Below are 20,337 nucleotides of genomic sequence, written 5' to 3' on the forward strand. Positions count from 1 at the left end.
ATTCTCAAAAATATTCGCCGAAAATATAAAAATATTGAAAAAAAAAATGCCTGCAAATTCACGAGAACAGCTCATACATGGTGGCCTTCTCATTTCTTCTATGTAATAATCAAAAAATCAAAAAATTTCAAACCCTATAATCTCAACTTTCATCAGATCCGTAATCAGATCCGATCATTTTTTTCAATTCTTTTTGATCCGATTTGAATCTGCATTGTGTGATAATCGAATTTGGAACAACGGAAAGTTTCAAATTCGTGAAATTTTCCGATCTGATTATCAATTCGTTTGTTTTTGCGATGTTTTGAGGATCGGCATTGGTTGTGTTTATTGTGATTTTGTTGACAATTACATTGAGGAATGGCTTCATTGTCTGGCCTTAGCGAGGAGCTTGGGGAAATCGAAGGACAGATTTTGGATATTTTTCGAGCTCTTTCGTAAGCAATTTTCGTTGTGTTTCTCCTATTTCTATACAAAAAAAAAGAGAGTATAGTAAGTGTTAATTGATGTGGATTTTTTTGTTTGTTTGGGTATTTGTATTGTGTTTTTAGAAATGGGTTTCAGAAATTGGAGAAGATTAAGGATTCAAATAGGCAGAGCAGGCAGTTGGAGGAGCTAACAGGAAAGATGCGAGAATGTAAGAGGTATTCATTGCAGATCCCTTTTGGTGATTTATCAATGTGTTTAATTTTTGCAATCCGCATTTGCATTTACTGTAAAATGGTGAACTTTGTTTTGGATGTAGAAGAAAAATTTGATCTTTTTGCTTTCATGAATAGGATTTTAGACAGAGAAATTGTCAATAAAGGTGCTTACTTGCTGGGATTGGCTGTACGAGTCCTCCATATCCATTTCACTTCAATATTGTGAATTTTTTTCATTAATTGACTAGTTTTACTCTGCCTGGTCAACCTCCGGAACCGTCCTTTATTTGAGTTGGCGCTGAATGGGCAATGTCTGCTCCTATAAAATGTGAAGTTCAAGCAGGTGGAGTTGATTGCAGTTCGAATTGTGTCCAAATGATACATATTTTGAACTTAAAAGAAACAAAAAATACCTGTCAGGAATTGTCACGTTCCAGTAAATGGCAAAGTAATGTAGTTTAATACCGTATGCCACTTTTTCTTTTTTACCCCTCCTCCTAGGAGCTCCCACCTTTGCAAAAGTTTAAAGAGCCATGAGGGTTTTAGCTGATGTAGGAAGATCTCCTTGTAATCTGTTGGATAAAAATGGAAAAGAATCTAACTTTTGCATCATATTTTTTGCAAATTCTGATATTTTCAGAATTCTGATTAGTGAGATCAATATGAAGTTGTTTCATGTTAACAAACTGTCTCAGTTGATCGTTCAATGAGATTCCAAATAACTGTGATTCCCTTTTCAGTACTCAGAGGAAAACAAATACAGTATTTTGCATGAACTTCCTGCTTAACTTAGCATTGTAAGATGTATGTCAGGTTGATTGTAGAATGCCAAACTATATTACTTGTAAGTTTGGATCATGTAGCTAGTTTTGGAACTTGGAAATTGCAGATGAAAGGAAAAGTGGTTACCCAAGGTGTATTTCTGCAATCGGATGCTAAGAAATTAGTCAGGAAGAGTACCCAAAGGTCAATAAAGTGGGTGCAAAACTTGGAGACTAGAGTTCAAGTCCCACGAGAGATAAAAACACTTGGTGATTTCTTCTCATTTGCCTAAACCTTAGTGAAAAAGTTATCTGATACCTGTATTGGTGGAAGTGAGAACAGTCGAGTTGCGCACAAGTTGTCCTAGACGCTACCATTATATATAAAGAAAGACAAAATAAGTTAGTCAGGGAAAATTTGAGGAAACGGGTGAAGAAAACATTATTGTTTATAGGAAACAATCCACAAAAGATATGTGAGAAAACAAACAAAAAAAAGCTGTCTCTCATCAACGATTCCGAAACAGAAGATTTGTCTATCTAGGTTTTCTCATTTACCGTTTTCATCTCCACGCTAATTAAGTTTTGAGCTTCTAAGAGAGATGAACATAACAAAGAACATTGATTGGCAACCATAATCACTTTTCGATCTCTCCGCAACAAGAACAATGATCCTCAATTTCCTGGTTATTCCTGTTTGAAGAGGAGCCTTGGAGAAATATTAAAGTTGTCTTTGTGTGACCTATAGGTCACGGGTTTGAACCGTGGAATCAGTCATTGGTGCTTGCATCAAGGTAGATTGCCTACATCACATCCTTAGGGGTGCGGCCCTTCCTAATCCTGTATGAAAGCGAGATGCTTAATGCACTGGGCTTTCCTTCTGTTTGATGCCACCATTGGTTAGTGTTATGTTCTTGAGAGTTGAGACATCCAAAATGGTTGAAGAAACATAAAGTTGTTGGATTTGATTTACTTTCCATTGTCTTGTTATTTTTTTAATTATGAACGGGATCCTTGGAGCAACGATAAAGTGTCTCCGTGAGACCAATAGGTCACGGGTTCGAGCCGTAGAAGCAACCACTAATGCTTGCATTAGGGTAGGCTGTTTACATCATACCCTTGGGGTGCGTCCCTTCCCTGTACCCTACTAACATGGGATAGTTTGTGTACTGAGCTGTCCTTTTTCTTTTGTCTTGTTTTTTTCCTATCAAAGTTTTGAGATCCAAATGGAATGAAAAAGCGTTGAAGTGATTCTAGTGTGTAATTGGAATCCTTGTAGTCAATTTGGATTATGACAAGCATGCAAGAGTGATTTGGAGAACCTTTAGTTGATGTCTCCCTTTATTTTTCCTTGAAAATTCTGGTAATTGAACTATATTGATATACAATCATGCACTGACAGATAATTAATTGGACATGCAATGATGACTAATTACTTTGACAGGCTTATCAAGGAGTTTGACAGAGAAGTAAAGGATTTGGAATATAAAAGTGATGCAGAAACCACCAAGATGCTGAGTGAGAAAAAACAATCAATGGTCAGGTTCATTGGGAAGCTTTTCTATATTGTTGATGCCACATTGAATGGATCTACTTTTTTCTGAACTGATCTTTCTTTTCTCGTCTTCCTTTGCAGATCAAAGAGTTGAACTCTTATGTTGCTCTGAAAAAACAGTAAGTTTTATTGGTTAGCTTTACACATTTTCTACTTTATTTTATTAGTCAGTTGGTTTTTGAACTGATTTACTTTTTTTAATGATTCATCAATCAAAATATATGCTTTCTTCAAATATCTTGGCGCAGAAGGATTATACTTCTTTTGTTCTAGAGTGAGTTGTTTGTTAGCACCTTTACAAATTACAGTATTACGAGTCTTCTCTTTCCCACCATGGAACTGCCTTTCAAATTTTATATTGTTAGCTTTGCCTTGTGGAAATTGAAAGATCCCTTCTACTTCCCTAAAAAGTCTTATCGCAGTCCCTTGCGTCCAGGACAGCTTGATTGGATGTTAGACTGTAATGCTGGTGAAAGTGGATGCAACACTTTAAACAGTATTATCCTTGGATGTGCCTGCAAGGCTACAAAAATGAATTTTCTTCCCTCAAGACTTGATGCCCACAAATGAACCTAGGAGTATGCAGCAGAGTTAGAATCATTAAATTTAACAACTGATAAGAACATAGCATGTCACTTGTATATTCACGTGAGGTTCCTGACTTGGACATAGTACAAGGTTTCCAGCTTATTTATGAGTTATTCAAACTCAAATATACTCCTTAGATTGTGATACTAGTTGAAGAAATTGACAATAAATTCTGTTTCAAGAAGTGGATTATTCATGTTAATAGTTAGTCTTCAGTTTTCTAGGTAGGTGAATTTGGTGAGAGCCTAGAGGCTGGAAATAAACATAGAGGTCTAAGATTATAGTTTTTACTGCTAAGTATTACTACTCAAGTCGGGTTAAAGAATAAAGATTCAGGGTGTGTTTGTACAAAAGAAAATGCTTTCCATGGAAAACGGTTTTCCTAGAAAATATTTTCTTGGAAAACAAGTGAATTTCTTACTTATTTTCTAGTGTTAGGTAAGTAAGCAAAAAAAAAATACTATTCCGCAAGCATTTATATGTAATATAGCAAAGCACTATGAGAGTGGGATGGGGTGGGGAGGAGACAATGAACCTGGAATGACATATGGAACTTGTTTTCCCTACTTTCACTAGGGAAGCCATTTTTCTAATTTTTATGTAACTTGTATAGGAATGAAAATGTTTTCCTCCATACCAGACACACACTAAGACTGTTTTTCCTTTGAACATACAGAAGTAGAACTTATGTTTTTCTTTATTGATAAAGTGAACTAGAGCTTGTGTTCGCATTCAGACGAACAAGAAAACCCCAACTTTTTGGTTTTGTTGTATATTGTTTCTCTTATTGCTCTGTATTGTAGACTTAATTCTTATGTATGTGATTCTCTAGATACGCAAGCAATATTGAGAACAAGCGAGTAGATCTTTTTGAGGGTCCCGGTGAAGGGTTTGCTGAAGAGAATGGCTTGCTAGCTTCAAGTAAGCAGATCTTTCACTTTTGCATTTTTAATTTTATTCATCCTTCATTTCTCTCTTATCACTCTCTTCTTTTGTGCTGCATTTTGAATTTTGACATATATAATGCTTTCTTTTGGACTTATATACGATGTATTTCTTCTTGGCTCTCATCTGATGATTAGTAGTCCTATCTTTTTTTATTGTTCTCTCTTGTTTCTCAGCTGAAGAGCTGGTTTTGAGGTTTCTTTTCTGTTATTTGTTGGTGGAATGGGGTAGTGGAAGCTGTCGTTGAAAGAATACCAGTTCTTGCTGGTAGGGTCTGGTTGAGATTGATACACAATTTAGAAGGTTACTTTGCATAATTCCAAATTATAATAAGCGTCTTTCTACAATTGCTGAAAATGTCTCATAACTCAAACTATTAGAAACAAAAAATTTCCATGTTCATTTTTTGGGCTTATGGTTAGTGTCAAAATTAAAGTTACACTAGACAACTCTGATCACTTACTAAGATTCAAAATGAAAGTTATTGACGCCTTATCTTCCTCACCATTAAACCAATGTACGATTTAACCTTCACTTTTTGAATTGCCACAAGTCAAATTGCATAGTGGTGATCGGACGACTGTAATTTAATCAAAGATGCATCCTCTATATACGTGATATTTATATGGGAAGCACAATTAAATGCCAAAGCTAATGATATGAAAAGTATGGTCAAGAGGGGTGTGATTCAGAGTGACATTCTGTTGTCTGGTTCAGATGTTCGGAATTATTTAAGACAAATCTGAAAGTAGAGACTAGGTTGTCGTGTATGTTGTCGCGATGCAATCTGATATATGAATGACTTTTTTTTTCTTCCATACATATGCACATATACATACACCACATTTTTTGACAACTTGCAATGGAACTTTGACCTCATTGATTTTTGATTATTCCTTATACATATGTTTTAAAATAATTTTCAAAGCAATTATTCCTATATAACTTTCTGAGTGCTGATATAACATTGCAGATATGAGCAATCAACAGCTGATGGATCAAGGAAATAGGATGATGGATGAGACAGATGAAGCCATTGAGAGGTCAAAAAAGGTTGGTATATCATTAATTTTATTTTTTGTATTGCTAAGATGAATCTCAAACCATATCACCAGTTGGTTCATGATGATTTTAGTTGCCCTTCCCGCCATTTCCAGACTAACAAATTATACGATGAAGAAATGAAACATCTACGATAAAGAAATGAAGCACTATTATGGTCCTTGCTTAAAATGTGTCCGTACCTTTTAGATGAGAAACATTTCATTTTATTTCCATTTTTCAGTTTTGGAGATTGTTGTTTCTTGGGAGATATTTGATAGTGTCTTGGGAGTTCTAATCACGATTGAGTCGGACCTGGCTTGTTCTGTATTTGGTCAAGTGCAAATCCCTTTTTGGATTAAAGTTAGTAAAAAAATAGGACAGTCTAGATTCATATCACTCAATTGGGAACTTAATGTGGAACTTAGCTGAGATTTGGTTTGATACCGAAAAAGGGCACTAATGGATTCCCAAGCTAAGGTTGACTATAACATCGATTCAATATCAATTATAGCAAAAGGAGTAAATGAAATCTGGATCAAACGAGTATAATCCCACAAGTTGGGGTTTGGGGAGGTGTGCGTAACCTTACTCCCTTACCTTGTGAAGGTAGAGAGACTGTTTCTGATAGACCTTCGGCTCAAGCAAAGTATAATAATAAAATCAAGTATGGAAAAGAAGATACAATAGCAAATGCTGAACATAATGGAGAAAAACATTAGTAGTACTTTTTTTATTATGAAAATAAATGTCTGGCAACAAAAGTGGGAAATTGCAAATTAAGATAAATTACTAATTGAGCAAGACTGTTATAGAGGGGTAATTTTACTAAGAATTTGTTGTTATAAGTAAAATGCTGTTATTGAGGTTCCGAAACAAATCCTCAATATTTCGTCAATAGGATTTGAAACCACTAAATGAGCAATGAAGTTTTATGGTATCTTAGACAGTAGATTAAATAGTGACGGTTCCGTTTGTGCATAATGCTCATTGGTATATTAGTCTATTAGGAGCTAGTTAAAGCAAGGCATATGATGCCATTTGAGAAGCGTCTCCTGTGAACTAGGGTTTTTTACTTGCTTCATTGTTCTGTAGAATGGCTTTTACATGCTCTTTTCTCCACAGGTGGTTCATGAAACTGTAAATGTTGGAACTGAGACTGCTGCAGCACTGAAGGCTCAGGTATATTATTTGGAGAAAACTGACATGTTTCAGATGCAAGACCGTAATTTTATATTCAGTTGTTGCCCTTGCTTTGTCCTATGTCTTATATTTGCCTGCTTGCCCAGACTGAACAAATGAGCCGGATAGTCAATGAGCTAGACTCAATCCATTTTTCAATAAAGAAGGCTACACAATTGGTCAAGGAACTCGGTAGGCAGGTCAATTTCTAAATTGTACAATCCCTCTGACATTACCTTTTTTTTTATGTCATCCTGTGACTCTAAATAAGATCGTTCTTTAGGTTGCAACTGATCGTTGTATTATGGCCTTGCTCTTTCTGATTGTGATTGGGGTCATAGCAATCATTATTGTGAAGGTCAGATGTCTTTCCCCTTCTTGTGTAGTGTTACCAAATGCATTTGTTTTTCATGCCCTTTAACATTCCTCAGTCCTCACGTTAGTATTATTTATCAAATATATTTGCATAGTAAACTATATCCAAGCATCATGTTGGATTTTATCAATCGTACTTAGTTTGCCACCTACAAATTCACCCAATTTGCTAAACTGTAGCGGTCTTGTACTTGACAATGTTAGTACAATACTGTAAATTACATTTGTTGCTCTATTTGTCTATGTGCCCATCTAGCATTTCATGGTACAATTTCTTGTACCTTTTAACTATAAAGCTATTAGAGAGCCTAATGGCCTACTTCAAACTATCATTAGAGGAACTTCGGCGCATTAGTATATGAAGTGTCTAGCATAGCATAATTAAACTTCTAGTTTTCCCAAAAAAAAAGTGCTATTGCTAGTTATCCTAAAAAAGGCTTTTCTTTTACATCCAATGTTAGTGCTGTATTTTATGAATGTTCACTAGCTAGTCCAATTATGAAGTACTGCATATAGAAGTCACAGTAGCACATGGGAAAGTGCAGCTTGAATAGGAGATATATGATAATTATGGAAATTCCGATGAATAGTTTCATGTAAGCAACTTGCATTTCCATTATTTTGTCTCGAAATGCAGCATTACCATTCACTTGTTAGAAATGTGTTCCCGAAGGGTCTTTACTAGAGATACGACTTTCAACTTTAGTCCCGGTTGGTAGCAGCAATGATAGTGATAGAAATTAAAGGCATCAGTTTATAGAGACTTCAAAATTGGAGATGTACCATTTGATGGAACCCACTGTTCACTTCTTCATAAGGCTTTATCATTGATATTTGGTGCAATGACATATCTTGAGGCTAAAACTGCGTTAACTTTTGGATTTGCAGATTGTAAACCCACATAACAAAGACATCCGGGACATCCCTGGATTAGCCCCTCCAGCACCCAGTCGACGATTACTTGCTTATCCTTACTGAAATCTCGAAGCCTACCATATTCACAAGGATAATACAACCTACTTCCCAGCGGATTTACTTGGTTTTTGACTTAAGAACGGAGAGTGACCGAGCACACGAGCAAGGCAAGGGATGAAGGAGAAATGCCTGGTTCAGAAAGAAGAGTCTTCCATCTTCTCTCTGGTAATGATAGTTTTCCATTCTTTGTGATGTTTAATGAGATAGATTCATATGATATTTGTTTGTATGATTATTATCTTTAATTCTAGTTAACCGGAACTTTTCATTGAGGAAAATTTGAACTACGCAAAACTTTGGCACTGGTTGATTTGTGCATAGACCAGTATTGTATAATAGCATCATTAATCTTTATTATACTTATAAACCTCTTTTAGTTATTGTTCAATTATTCCAGCAAGTTGATGCTAATCAATTATTTGACAAAGCTTTGGTGGAAAATAATTTAAATTTATTAGGCTATTGTTGAATGTTTTCCAATTTAAGTGTGTTTGTCAAATTAGACTAGTTCTGCCTTATTGCCTTTTTCCCTTTTTTTTTTGTGATCAATCACAGAAATGTCATCTTTGAAAAGTGGAAATTTGACAAAACATAGTCACAATAATGATTGCTATGACCCCAACCAAATTTGATATAAAATTTTGAAAATTAATTTTATATATTATACAATTATGCAAAAACTTGGGTTTGATGCCAAACCATGAAAACCTTTTTGAGGTAGGGTAAAGTCTGGGTAAATTTTACCCACCTTGCTCAGTGGGATTTCATTAGATATAGTTAAAGAAGCTGACATATTTTAAGTAATTAAATTATATACGGGCACTTAAAGAACTTATAGAAAAAATTCTAAATGAAATTTACCAAATATGATGAAGGTAAAAAAGGACATGCACATGTGAAATTTTGCCGCTATATTTGGTAACAAATTTTATAATTGTCAGAAATTACATAGTACTCCATACTCTGGTGAAAAATTAAAAAAGAAAATGACCAACCAAATCAGCAGACTGTTTACCAGTTGACTTAGTAAGTCAAAGGGCAGTCCTAAAGTTTCATGTCTCATTATCATTGCACTTATGACACTAATAAATAGGAGTACTACTAAATGGTTCTATAATTTAATACTTTTTAAATTTTATTTTACTTCATTTCAAAAAAAAAAAAAATCTTTTTCCACAATCCTTTATAAAATTAAATAATGTGTTTAATTAAAATTTCATATCTAATAAAAAATAATAAATTAATAACACAACTTTTGATTTCCTAGTAAATGGGATATGCGAGTAGTAGAGAAAGGCATAAATTTTAGGTAGACATATGATATCATATCATTAAACTAAAATTAACGTTACATGTAAAAGTTTGACCAAAATTAGTGTGAAAATTTTTTCATTCCACAAACAAGTGGAAACAGAAAATTGAGGACGAAACTTTATTTCATTATATACTCCTTCCGTTCACTCACGAGTGTTAATTTGATTAATCTTTAAAGTTAAATTAATTTGTCGAAAAGTATATAAGAGATACAATAAGTTACCGTCCTTTTTATACTAATATAATAAAAATGATACTATATGTTAAAATATTAATTAAAATCCATACAATTTAACTTTCGAAAAAAACGTGACAAATAAAAATAAACCAACGTGGTTAGAGATCCAACATTTAAAGGTGGGAATGGAGACTCTTAAGTCTTAACTGGAAGAATTAATTAGTCATGTAGAACTGAATTCATGATGTCCATAGAGTTAATGCACAATGATTTTTTGGTCTATGTAAGTGATTACCTCAGCATCCTATGTAGAATTTTACGCTTTTATTTTTCATATTTTATTTTTTAAGAATCAAACATTATATATTTTTATCATATTAATATAAGAAAGATTGCAATTTGTACAGTTTTTTAATATCTACATTTTAAATTGAAAATATCAACATAATTTAATTTGATTTTAGTTTTAGAGACTAGTCAAGTTAATTCTCATAAATCAAAACGTAATAAGTAAAATGAATAAAAGGAGTACAATAATTTAACATGTCACCTTCTTGAAAATGAAAATCTCTTGATAATTTTTTTTCCCAAGTCTTTAGCTGATTTATCTAAAACAAATTAATATTAATCAATGATTTTCGAATATCAATTACTTAAATACAAATTAATATTAATCAATAAATTTCGAATATTGAATGCTGGAAGAAAAGAGAAGGTCCAAAGGGTGAAAACTGTAAATCATTGGTTGGTCTATGAGTTTAATTAATGTTGACATATGCAAGAAATAAAAAAAGAACTAAAACAAGTAACAACAGCTCATTATTAGCTGTTGTTGTTACTATACTTTTCAATATAAGTAATACTTTTCAATAATAAGAATTAGGATAAAATAAATTCAATGTCAATTTTCATAATTGGTAGACTAGATAAGTTTTGTGTTTAACTAAAATTGATAGAGTTGGAATGGCCCCTCTTTACCTTTTCATTCGATATTTGATATCTGTTTTGGCCTTAACTCATTTAACTTTGAGATCAAACATATTCTATTAAAGTAATTTTATCTCATATTTAAATTTGAATCGTTTAATTAAAAATTTATGAATACTTACCACTTGAACACGAAATAGTATGGAAGTTGCCAACCTTATTACTGGAACTATGGAAGATAGAAGCAAACCCCAAGTCAAGTAAAAAACAGGTCAAATTCATGATACCTTTGTTGAATAAGTTACAAGATATATACATATACAATTAAAGAAAAATGCCCAGCCCCAAATAATTAATGAGAGCATAGATATATATTTTTCACTTTTATTACTCATTATTAATATTTTATATTTTCAATTTAAATATAGTTACCGCACTTCACTTCAAGCAGTCAAATTCATAGTCTGTTTGATCAAAGCTTTTGAAATCAACTTATTTAAAAATATTTTATACTTTTCATAAAAAGATACAAAAGTAACTCAATAAAGTATTTTGCGTGAACAATTTATTTAATTAAATAAAAGGATTAGAAATCCAATTTGAACACAATTATTAATGACATGAATAAGCCGAAAGCTAATCCAATTTGAACAAATATTCCCCAAGGAAAGATCATAATCTACTTTTCTTTTTTTGGCAAAAAAAGAATATGGTACAATATTTAATTAGATAATCATGCACATGGATTTTAAAACTTTTAAAACTCTAAACCCATAAGAAAGACATGCAAATTCACTACTATGTTTATCTCATTTTATATAATGATGATAGTATTTGCCTAAACATGATGTTTAGAATATTAGTATTTATGCATATTGTATATTAATTTTTATTTAGTGGAAAAATAGTTTGATTGAAATATCACTATCAACAATAATATATTCAATGTAATTTTATACGTTGAGTCTGAAGAAAATAAAGTATACGCAAACCTTACACTACCTTATAGAAATATAGATGTTATTTCCAAATTCCAAAAAGCCTCAACTCAAATAACGCTTCGAGAGTTATCGAGGTTTACAAAAATAAAATGATAAGTATCAATCATTTTTGGACATTCATATCGAATACGTAAATTGAAATAAGATTTGGTGGATTTTGTTTTTTAACAAAGTACAAAAATATTCAATTTCTTTTGTTTTTTTGCAAAAATTAAAAACGAAAATCCTAAACACTTTTTGAAACAAAAGCCACCACACTAAAGTAGTGATAAAATAATTGAGATTCTTCGCTCTTTAACTAGAAATCTCAGGTTTAAATTTTGAATATGGAAAAAATTGTATTAGAAGAATCACCTTTAAAAATGGATCATTTAATATTTGAATGAATCTGAATTAACCGACTTTTTGATACTTTTTTTAAAAATTTTCAATTCGATATCTGATATCTATATTGGAGCCCGATTAAATTTGAATACGCGCTAAAAAATCTCACATTAAAAGGTAAAATACTCCTTAATAAAGACAATTTTATATCCAGAAACTCGAACCCGAAATCTCGAGGATGATTCCAACACTTCACAACTCTCTTTTACATTGGTTGTTTTTGTCTTACGTCGTCCTTTGAGGGCATTTAAGTCAGACAACTAATAGTAGTAGTTTTATTATTGGAAATTTGGACACCGACTTTTAAAAACCTAACTACCTATTTGTAGGGGGTGAACATGACATGGTATTTACAACTTCGATAATTTTAATTTACTAAAATACTACTTTTTCCGTCCCATTTTATGTGAAATAGTTTAATTTGGTACGAAGTTTAAGAAATAAAAAAAGACTTTTAAAATTTGTGGTCCAAAATGAATGATAGAAATTTGTGTGGCTGTAAATCATTTCATTAAGGATAAAATAGACATTTTGTAGTTAAATTGTTACTAAATATGAAAATGTATCATTATTTTTGGGACGGACTAAAAAGAAAAGTAAGTCACATAAATTGAGACAGAGGGAATACTTATATTATTATTCATATCAAATTAATGTAGCATTTATAGTCTAAAAAATTAATTTTGATATTTTAAAGTATGAGAAATTGATAATTATAATTTGTTCGATTTTAATTTACATATATACTCATATAATAGAAAATTACCCTACATATGTCGAAGTAAACTATTTTATATATTTGCTCTTATTACAATAGTATATATGAATTGTATGTATCGCTTCTATTTTTTTTTGGTTTTCCACTCGATGTCCACAGTCTATATTAGAGCCCCGATTAAATTCAGATCACGCACTGCAAAGCTCATTCAGGGGTGGCACTCCCAACAAGATTTTCTCCATAGCCAGGGCTAGAACGTAACTCGAGTCTTCTAGTTAAGGATGAAGTAGTCCCATCACTGCACCACAACATGTTGGTGTATAACTTGATTAACTTCTATACTTTGATATGATATTCAGTATTTCAATATTTTTTTTAAAATATTGAATATCGTACCCGGAATATCAAAATTCTTTTAAATTCATTTCAAATACCATAATACCGATATAGCGAATAAAGTTTTTTAATTCTCACATGCTTATTCATTCATAACCAAAGCTCTTCAAATAAATCTCCTCGGTACTTGAACTTGATTCTTTAAAGCCGGGAACTCCATTCAATTAGCCGGGAATAAGCTTTGCTCATTTTCTCTTGATACGCTTACCTTGACCCTTTAGGTTTTTCAAGAAGTAGACACGGGCAGGGAAATTCCTAGCTAGGTTCTTCGTCTCAGTGCTCTCTCGGCGGCAATATAATAATTCAATATCCACACCTACCTATTTATACTTTTAATTCTCAAATTAGTTTTATTTAAAAATATCAAGATTTCAAAACTCCTTTGTTATAGTAATTCCTCATTATCTTTTACCACCAATGGGTGCATTGGATGAAACTGCTATTCCCCTAACCAGAGTTTCGAATTTGAGCCATAAGTATGAAAAAATCCTTGATAAAAAGTGCTTCTTCTGAATGACACCCTACACAATAAGAATCCAAAATAGTTGGATTTGGAGTCCAATATAAAGCCGGTATCGAAACATGAGGTGAAAAATAAAATAAAATTCTTCATCTTTAATTTCTTACTTAATGTACTAATCTTTCCCTTTTGAAGCCTCAAGACGTGGACTTGCGCCAAAACGCGTTCAACGGTCTTTTAACTGTTTTAGAAATTTCATTATCAAAGAAAAAAACAACTCAAAAGAAATTAATTGAATTTTCTATTGCAAAATCATCACTATTTTTTCTTTGAAAAATAATAATAATTTTTTTGTAATGATTAATAAATTAAACATAAGCTGTGGAAAACATAAACAAGCTGTATTTGACATTTTCTCGTCAAATATTTTCATCTTAAAATCTTACAAACATCATTGTCAAATATTGGTCCACTTGAATTATGAATTATCCAAGAAATCCTCTTCAGACAACCAGCAAGAAAATTAAATTAAAAAAAAGTACATAAGAAAAGTTTTTTTTTTTTTAAAAAGAGTAGTAATATCATAGTACAATAAAAAAAATGTTTGGGTCTGTTTGGATATGAGTTTTTTGATTTTCGAATCAATTACATTATATATTAGAATAATGTTTTGGTTAATATTTAAATAAGAAAAGCTGATTTGGATAAGTGATTTTTTTTCCTAACTCACAAAATTTGAACTTATTTTTCAAGTGTAATGCATATCCAAATATAATTTCTTCAATGCTACAATCAGTTCATAGATTGATAAAACTTTCATAAAAACTTAAGTAAGCAATAGAGTATCTCATATCTTTTCCTCTGTCTTAAGCTGTCTCGCGATACCCTCTATAGCTTGACCGACAACAATCCATTGACCAACTCCACTAGAAACAACCCCTATTGTTAATCCAACAACAATAACAAAAACGACAAAAATCAGTAGATTCATTATAAATTCCTCGAACCTAATAAAAAAAAGTTATTGACACAATCGATCAATAGATTATGACTTAATTATTAATTATTATTATATATTTAAAACAAACTAGACATCCAACAAAGGTAATTCATCCGTCCGTTAATCAAGAACTCATTTGGTTTTAGAATGAATTCATCCTATGTTTGATTTGAATAAAATCGCGATATGACTTATCCCAAAAATAATTATATCGCGATATAACATAATAACTTATTTGAAAACCAAACAAGACTCTAAAAGAATAGGTTGATTCATTTCTCCATATTTTCTTGGTCATCGTCTTCAATAGCACATCAATTTTTTTGTAGTCTTCTCAAGTTTTGTCCTTCCTTACTCCTTTTCCTTTCATACACGTTAACACGCTCTCTCTTTTTCTCTCTATAATCTTTACATTCCTATGTCATGCTTGTTAAATCCATTTTCCACATTTGACTACCTATACAGCTGCAAAATTCTGGTTTTTTCCCCAATTTTTACAGTTTATTTCAATATATAATGCTTTTTCTTTACAATTCTGAAGTGGGTTTCTGAGTTTTTCTTCTGTTTTCTCATATGGGTTTCTCTGGTTTTTGAGTTTTCTTGCTTTTTTACTGATACCCACTTGAAATTTTGTCCCCTTTTGGTGTAAAGCTACCAGTTCCCACTTTTTGATTGACTTTTCTCTGTTCCTTTCTCACATATTTTCATTTTTCTTTGCTTATCCTAGTTTTGTTCCTATTTCAGCTGCAGAAAGTTGGTATCTTTCCATTATTTATCATCAAATTTTGTCTTTACCAAGTTATTGACTTGATAAGAGTAGCAGAAGCTTAAAGAAAAAAAAAACTTTTTTTTAACCCTATTGGGGTGTTTTTAATTCAGGAAGTTTCAAGATTTTTGCTTTAAGAAAAATGCTGAAGTGTTTTTATATATTCAAGGATAAATCGAGTTCCCGTAGGAGAGGGGAATCAGCACCAGAATTGAGTAATGAAAGTAGGAGAAATGGTAATTCAGAAGGAAATAGGGCAACTAGGTCTACAGGTTCAGTTTCATCTCCTCGAAGTATACCGGAAATGTATAGAGAAAGAGAGCAAAATTTGAGGGTTTTTACTCTCTCAGAGCTTAAGGAGGCTACAAGGAATTTCAATAGATTGTTAAAGATTGGAGAAGGTGGTTTTGGGAGTGTATATAAAGGTTCAATTCAGCCTCCTAATGGAAAGGGTGATCCTATTGTGGTTGCTGTTAAGAAACTCAATACACTTGGATTGCAGGTATAAACTTTTCCTTTGATCTGTGGTGTATGTATCATATTCATATTCGATACGAGCAAGGGCGGAGCATGGTAGGGCCAAACCCCATTACACTGTTGATACATGGTTAAAGTTATGTTTTAAGTATATATAGTAGATGTTGAACTCACTTTGCCGTTAAGTTTCTTGCTTTATGTAAGATCAACCTTGTTAAATGTTGCAATTTAGAGATTTGTTGTAAAGAGGTAAAATTTTATTGGAATCAGAAGTGATTGAGATAAGTCGTATTTGTGACTGCATAAAACAGAATATGCGGTGGCATATGAGGTTTAAATTTGGGCCGAAAACTTGGAAAAACTATTTGCATATGCATTTTTATGTTAAATTAAGTTTTGTTATGTATGACAAATGCTTGACAAATATAGAATGGCAAATGGTAGACTCACTAGCTAAGCTTATTTCGGGACCAAATAGTTGCAATCTCTTTCAAAATGAAGGCAGTGCCATGTTATCATTGATTGTAGGTGTTAAGATTAGTATAATCAGGCTCTAATTAATTAAGCTAGCAACACGTGTTGCCTTTCTTGCTTCTTTTCTCCACGTTTCCATAATTGATACGTTGAATTCCATGATTGATTAACTTTTTTCCTCTTTACATCTTCTTTTTATGTACTTAACCTATTGAGTAGAGAGCCATTGTGATTCCCACAGGTCTAGAGTTTAGAGCAGCACATTTTCCTTTCATTACTGGTTATGTGCTCTATTTTACTTGCCACATAAGTTGAATGAGTTAGATGAATTAAAGAGTTCAACGTCCACTTTTGTTTGGTTGTATAAGTTCACTGCCCTCTCTATTTGTTACGACATCTTGATTCTTTGTTGGTTTCTCTGTGGCTCTGACAATAAATGTTGCTAATTCTTCATATACTATGCAGGGCCATCGACAATGGATTGCAGAAGTTCAATTCCTCGGAGTCTTGGAGCACCCTAATCTTGTTAAACTTCTAGGATATTGCGCTACAGATGGGGAAAGAGGGATTCAGCGCCTGTTGGTTTATGAATACATGCAAAATAGGAGCTTAGAGGATCATCTGTTCAACAAAGCTGTACCGGTAGTTTCTTGGAAAACAAGATTGAAAATTATCCTTGGTGCCGCGCAAGGGATGGCTTATCTGCATGAGGGACTAGAAGTCCAGGTATGCTTAACTACTCAGATAAAATGATTGGCACTTCAAATTCTGCTAATCAGGTCACAATTGATTTTGTGCTTATGACATAGAAAACACATATTATCTGACTTTGCCAACAGAGTCGTATCCTTAATTTCAGATGCCAAAAGAAAATCCAGCTGATAATTAGATATATACATTAGACTTTTTTATCAAGCTCTCTAATTACGTGACAATTTTTTCCATTTAATTAAGTTGATGAATTTGTAGCAGTGTGTTGTCAGGGGTTAACTGACATGCTTTGCCTTCTTAACATTATTAGGAAACTGGCAGATACCTGTTCCATTTACTGGAAAAATGCAACAAATAAACTTCGTTAATTCACATGTATCAGTATTTCCAACTAAGTTCTGAAGCCAAGAAAGATAAAACGAGTAGGCGTGGTTGACAAGAGATAGCATGTTTATGATCATAATTAACACCAATTAAGCTAAAAGCATTTTGTGCTCCTAAAAGCACCTTTCTTCTTTCTATCTCTATACAAAACTCTTGAACTTTTTCTTTCATTTCCTTTCTTAATGAATACTTTTTGGTTAAAATTGAAGGTGATATATCGAGATTTCAAGTCATCAAATGTGCTTCTGGATGAGAATTTTAATGCAAGGCTTTCAGATTTTGGGCTTGCAAGGGAAGGGCCAGCTGGTGACCGCTCTCATGTGTCTACAGCAGTAAGTGATGACAATGTTCGATTTTGCATGGATGCTGAATTTTTATAGTGAACTTCCCTAGAAAGAGGGTGTGGTAGGGGTTTGTTATGCCAAATTCTGTACATTCGAAATATACCTGCCTTTTTGACTAATACTTGAAGGGACTGCATTTTTATGTCTTCTTTTTGCCTAAGTTGCTCGGACTTTTCACTTTCATGCCGCACCCGTGTCGACACGACGTGGGTGTGGTACCAGAGTTGGTCAATCTATTTTGGGGACTTTGACCAAAATCAACAGAGAAATTTGGGATAAATACTTAAGATGAAATTGAAGAAAATGTAGTGCTTTGTTTAAAGACTGGAAAAGAAAAGTAATTTCTATGTCAATCCTTTTCCTTTTATCACCTTCTGGGATTCTCCCCTTGATAAATATTTTTTCTTCAGAATACTTTGTAAGTTTTCCACATAATATCTCATAATTTAGACATCTAACTCTAATTTAGATATTTGAATCATTTTTAGCCGAATCCCCACACCCGTAGGCCATATCTAAACTTGGATCTGGACCCTTGAATCTTAAGATTTAGATCATGAAGGATCCGACCTTTGGATCCACACCCGTATCAAACACCTGCACATGAGTCCGAGCAACTTAGCTTCTCGCTATTGGCTCATATTCCTCTTCCAGTCGCAAGTCACCATGCTGTTTGTTTTCATTGATCTCTAGCTATTTATGTAACCATGTGCTTTATTACTTTACTAGCTGGTATAGTTTATCTTTAGTTATTTTTAGGCCCTGAATTGCACAGGTTAGTCATGCTTTAGACTTCTATTCTCGTGGCCTGATTGTTAATACGTAATTTTTTGTTCTTAGCCGGTGGGGACTTTAGGATATGCTGCCCCTGAATATGTTGAAACTGGACATCTATCAGTTAAGAGTGATGTATGGAGCTTTGGAGTTGTTCTCTATGAGATCCTCACAGGCAGGCGAACTTTGGAAAGGAGCCGTCCTGTGATCGAGCAGAAGCTTCTTGATTGGGTAAAACAATTTCCTGCTGATAGTAGAAGATTTAGCATGATAATTGACTCGAGGCTTCGAAATGACTTCTCACTTATTGCTGCTAAGAGAATTGCAAAACTGGCTGATAGCTGCTTAAACAAGAACGCCAAAGAGCGGCCAAAAATGAGCGAAGCGGTTGAGATACTGACACAGGCAGTACAAGAATCACAAGAAACAACTTCTATTGAAGCTACTGGTGCAGGTGCATCTAGGCCTACACAACTTCCCTTACCTAAACAACTCAGAAAGAAGACCATCGCTGAAACTGCACGACCAATGAGCCCCTTGGCTCAGGCAAGTCTACTCAAATATGGTCTATACAAGTTACTCAAAATAAGCTAATATGAACCTTTTTGTCTAACTTTCTTTACCTGCTATTTCAGGCTTGAAGGCTCCACATATCGCGGAATCAAACTTATATCAGCCTCAAAATTGAGATCCTTATGCACGGAACGAGTAAATTTTTTCTATATACGTATATATATGTTAAGTAATATTCTTTGGCAAAAGAAATGGTCTCTTCATGTGTACCATTAGTTCTTTTTGATTAAGTATGTTTACACTAGGGAGAGTATGGCAAAAGGAGGGAAGTTTTCTTTTTTCTATTATAAGTGATACAAGTACTTGTAAGCTCCATAGTTAGGACTTGTACTCACTAGTGTGTGTTTGTGTAAATAAATCCATTTGTTTTCCAAGTGTTGTCAAAGTAACAAATTTTGTCTCTTTATTCAACTCTTATTTGTGTGGCATCCAAAAATCTTAACTATATAGCTCTGCATCTATTCATATATGAGTTCTGAGTCTTGGGATTTGGACATGTGATTTCATTTCTTTGATTTGAAATCAAAGATGAAATCAATATTTGAACATGCGATTTCATCTCCATCTAAATTCTAAATTCTCCAAAAAGCTTGATTTGGGAATTTCATATCATGATTTCAAATATTTCATATATAAAAATTGGTAGATATTTTTTTTCGAGAATACTATAGGAGTGACGAAATATTCATGGAATATAAACATGATGATATAATTACTAATGATTTGACCAACAAACGACTCAATAAATATAGCAGACTACAACTTATGTTCAATTTTTTTTATTGAACTAAATTTTATCGATAAATGCTAATATGTTTTTTTAAGAATAGCTTTGTGATGATGTATTGTACTTTTGTTATGAACTTTTTTTTGGTATGGAATTTTGCTTATTTGGCAAGATTGTATAAAAAATTGAGACAGTTTTGATAGTTTTCACAACTTGTAATTTTTTTTTTACGTTTATGAGCAAAAAATACAACTTAAAAATCCAAATTGCATGTTCAAACAAAACTTCAACTTCATCTTATATTGATTTCGTATCACATGGCCAAACGGACCCTTAGTATTTTATAATGGGGGAAACTAAACAAATGCCCCATAAATACACATTAATTACAAATATATACCCCTCACATTGATGCCCCCAATAAAAGGCTGAATAGGCCATCAAATTTATTTTTTTTTTAAAAAAAAAAACATTGATGCCCCCTAAATAATTACAATAGATCCCCCAAGTGATAATTTCGCGTAACTGACATATATACATATACTGTATTGGTATCATTAAGGTTTCTTGTTCATACCCTGTACTCATTGGTAAATGATACTGTAAGAGTATATATTACCAAATTATCAGTTTTAATGATACCAAGACAACATATATATATAT

The 20,337-nt window shown here is 32.8% G+C and overlaps 2 protein-coding genes across 2 annotated transcripts; both read left to right on the forward strand.

Annotated features, from left to right (window-relative positions):
• LOC102585527 (novel plant SNARE 11) lies at positions 1-8,454 on the forward strand. The gene is made up of 10 exons (XM_006358562.2): positions 1-437; positions 552-644; positions 2,850-2,943; positions 3,042-3,079; positions 4,381-4,469; positions 5,467-5,546; positions 6,660-6,716; positions 6,824-6,916; positions 7,000-7,074; positions 7,980-8,454. The coding sequence occupies exons 1-10, from the start codon at positions 361-363 to the stop codon at positions 8,067-8,069; spliced, it is 786 nt and encodes a 261-aa protein (XP_006358624.1). The 5' UTR covers positions 1-360; the 3' UTR covers positions 8,070-8,454.
• Positions 8,455-14,734: 6,280 nt separating this feature from the next.
• On the forward strand, positions 14,735-19,356 carry LOC102585862 (probable receptor-like protein kinase At5g47070). The gene is made up of 5 exons (XM_015314009.1): positions 14,735-15,712; positions 16,627-16,887; positions 17,466-17,588; positions 18,441-18,920; positions 19,010-19,356. Exons 1-5 carry the CDS (start codon positions 15,353-15,355, stop codon positions 19,013-19,015), a joined length of 1,230 nt encoding a protein of 409 aa, XP_015169495.1. The 5' UTR covers positions 14,735-15,352; the 3' UTR covers positions 19,016-19,356.
• Positions 19,357-20,337: the final 981 nt, after the last annotated feature.

The sequence above is a fragment of the Solanum tuberosum genome, unplaced genomic scaffold (genome assembly GCF_000226075.1).
Source record: "Solanum tuberosum cultivar DM 1-3 516 R44 unplaced genomic scaffold, SolTub_3.0 scf00274, whole genome shotgun sequence".
NCBI lineage: Eukaryota > Viridiplantae > Streptophyta > Magnoliopsida > Solanales > Solanaceae > Solanum > Solanum tuberosum.

Coding starts and splice junctions, on each gene's coding strand:
- LOC102585527 (XM_006358562.2), top strand. CDS start 361: ATGGCTTCATTGTCTGGCCTTAGCGAGGAGCTTGGGGAAATCGAAGGA. Junction 4,470..5,466: donor GAATGGCTTGCTAGCTTCAA/GTAAGCAGATCT, acceptor ATAACATTGCAG/ATATGAGCAATCAACAGCTG. Junction 6,717..6,823: donor CTGCAGCACTGAAGGCTCAG/GTATATTATTTG, acceptor CTGCTTGCCCAG/ACTGAACAAATGAGCCGGAT.
- LOC102585862 (XM_015314009.1), top strand. CDS start 15,353: ATGCTGAAGTGTTTTTATATATTCAAGGATAAATCGAGTTCCCGTAGG. Junction 15,713..16,626: donor TCAATACACTTGGATTGCAG/GTATAAACTTTT, acceptor TATACTATGCAG/GGCCATCGACAATGGATTGC. Junction 17,589..18,440: donor GCTCTCATGTGTCTACAGCA/GTAAGTGATGAC, acceptor TTTTGTTCTTAG/CCGGTGGGGACTTTAGGATA.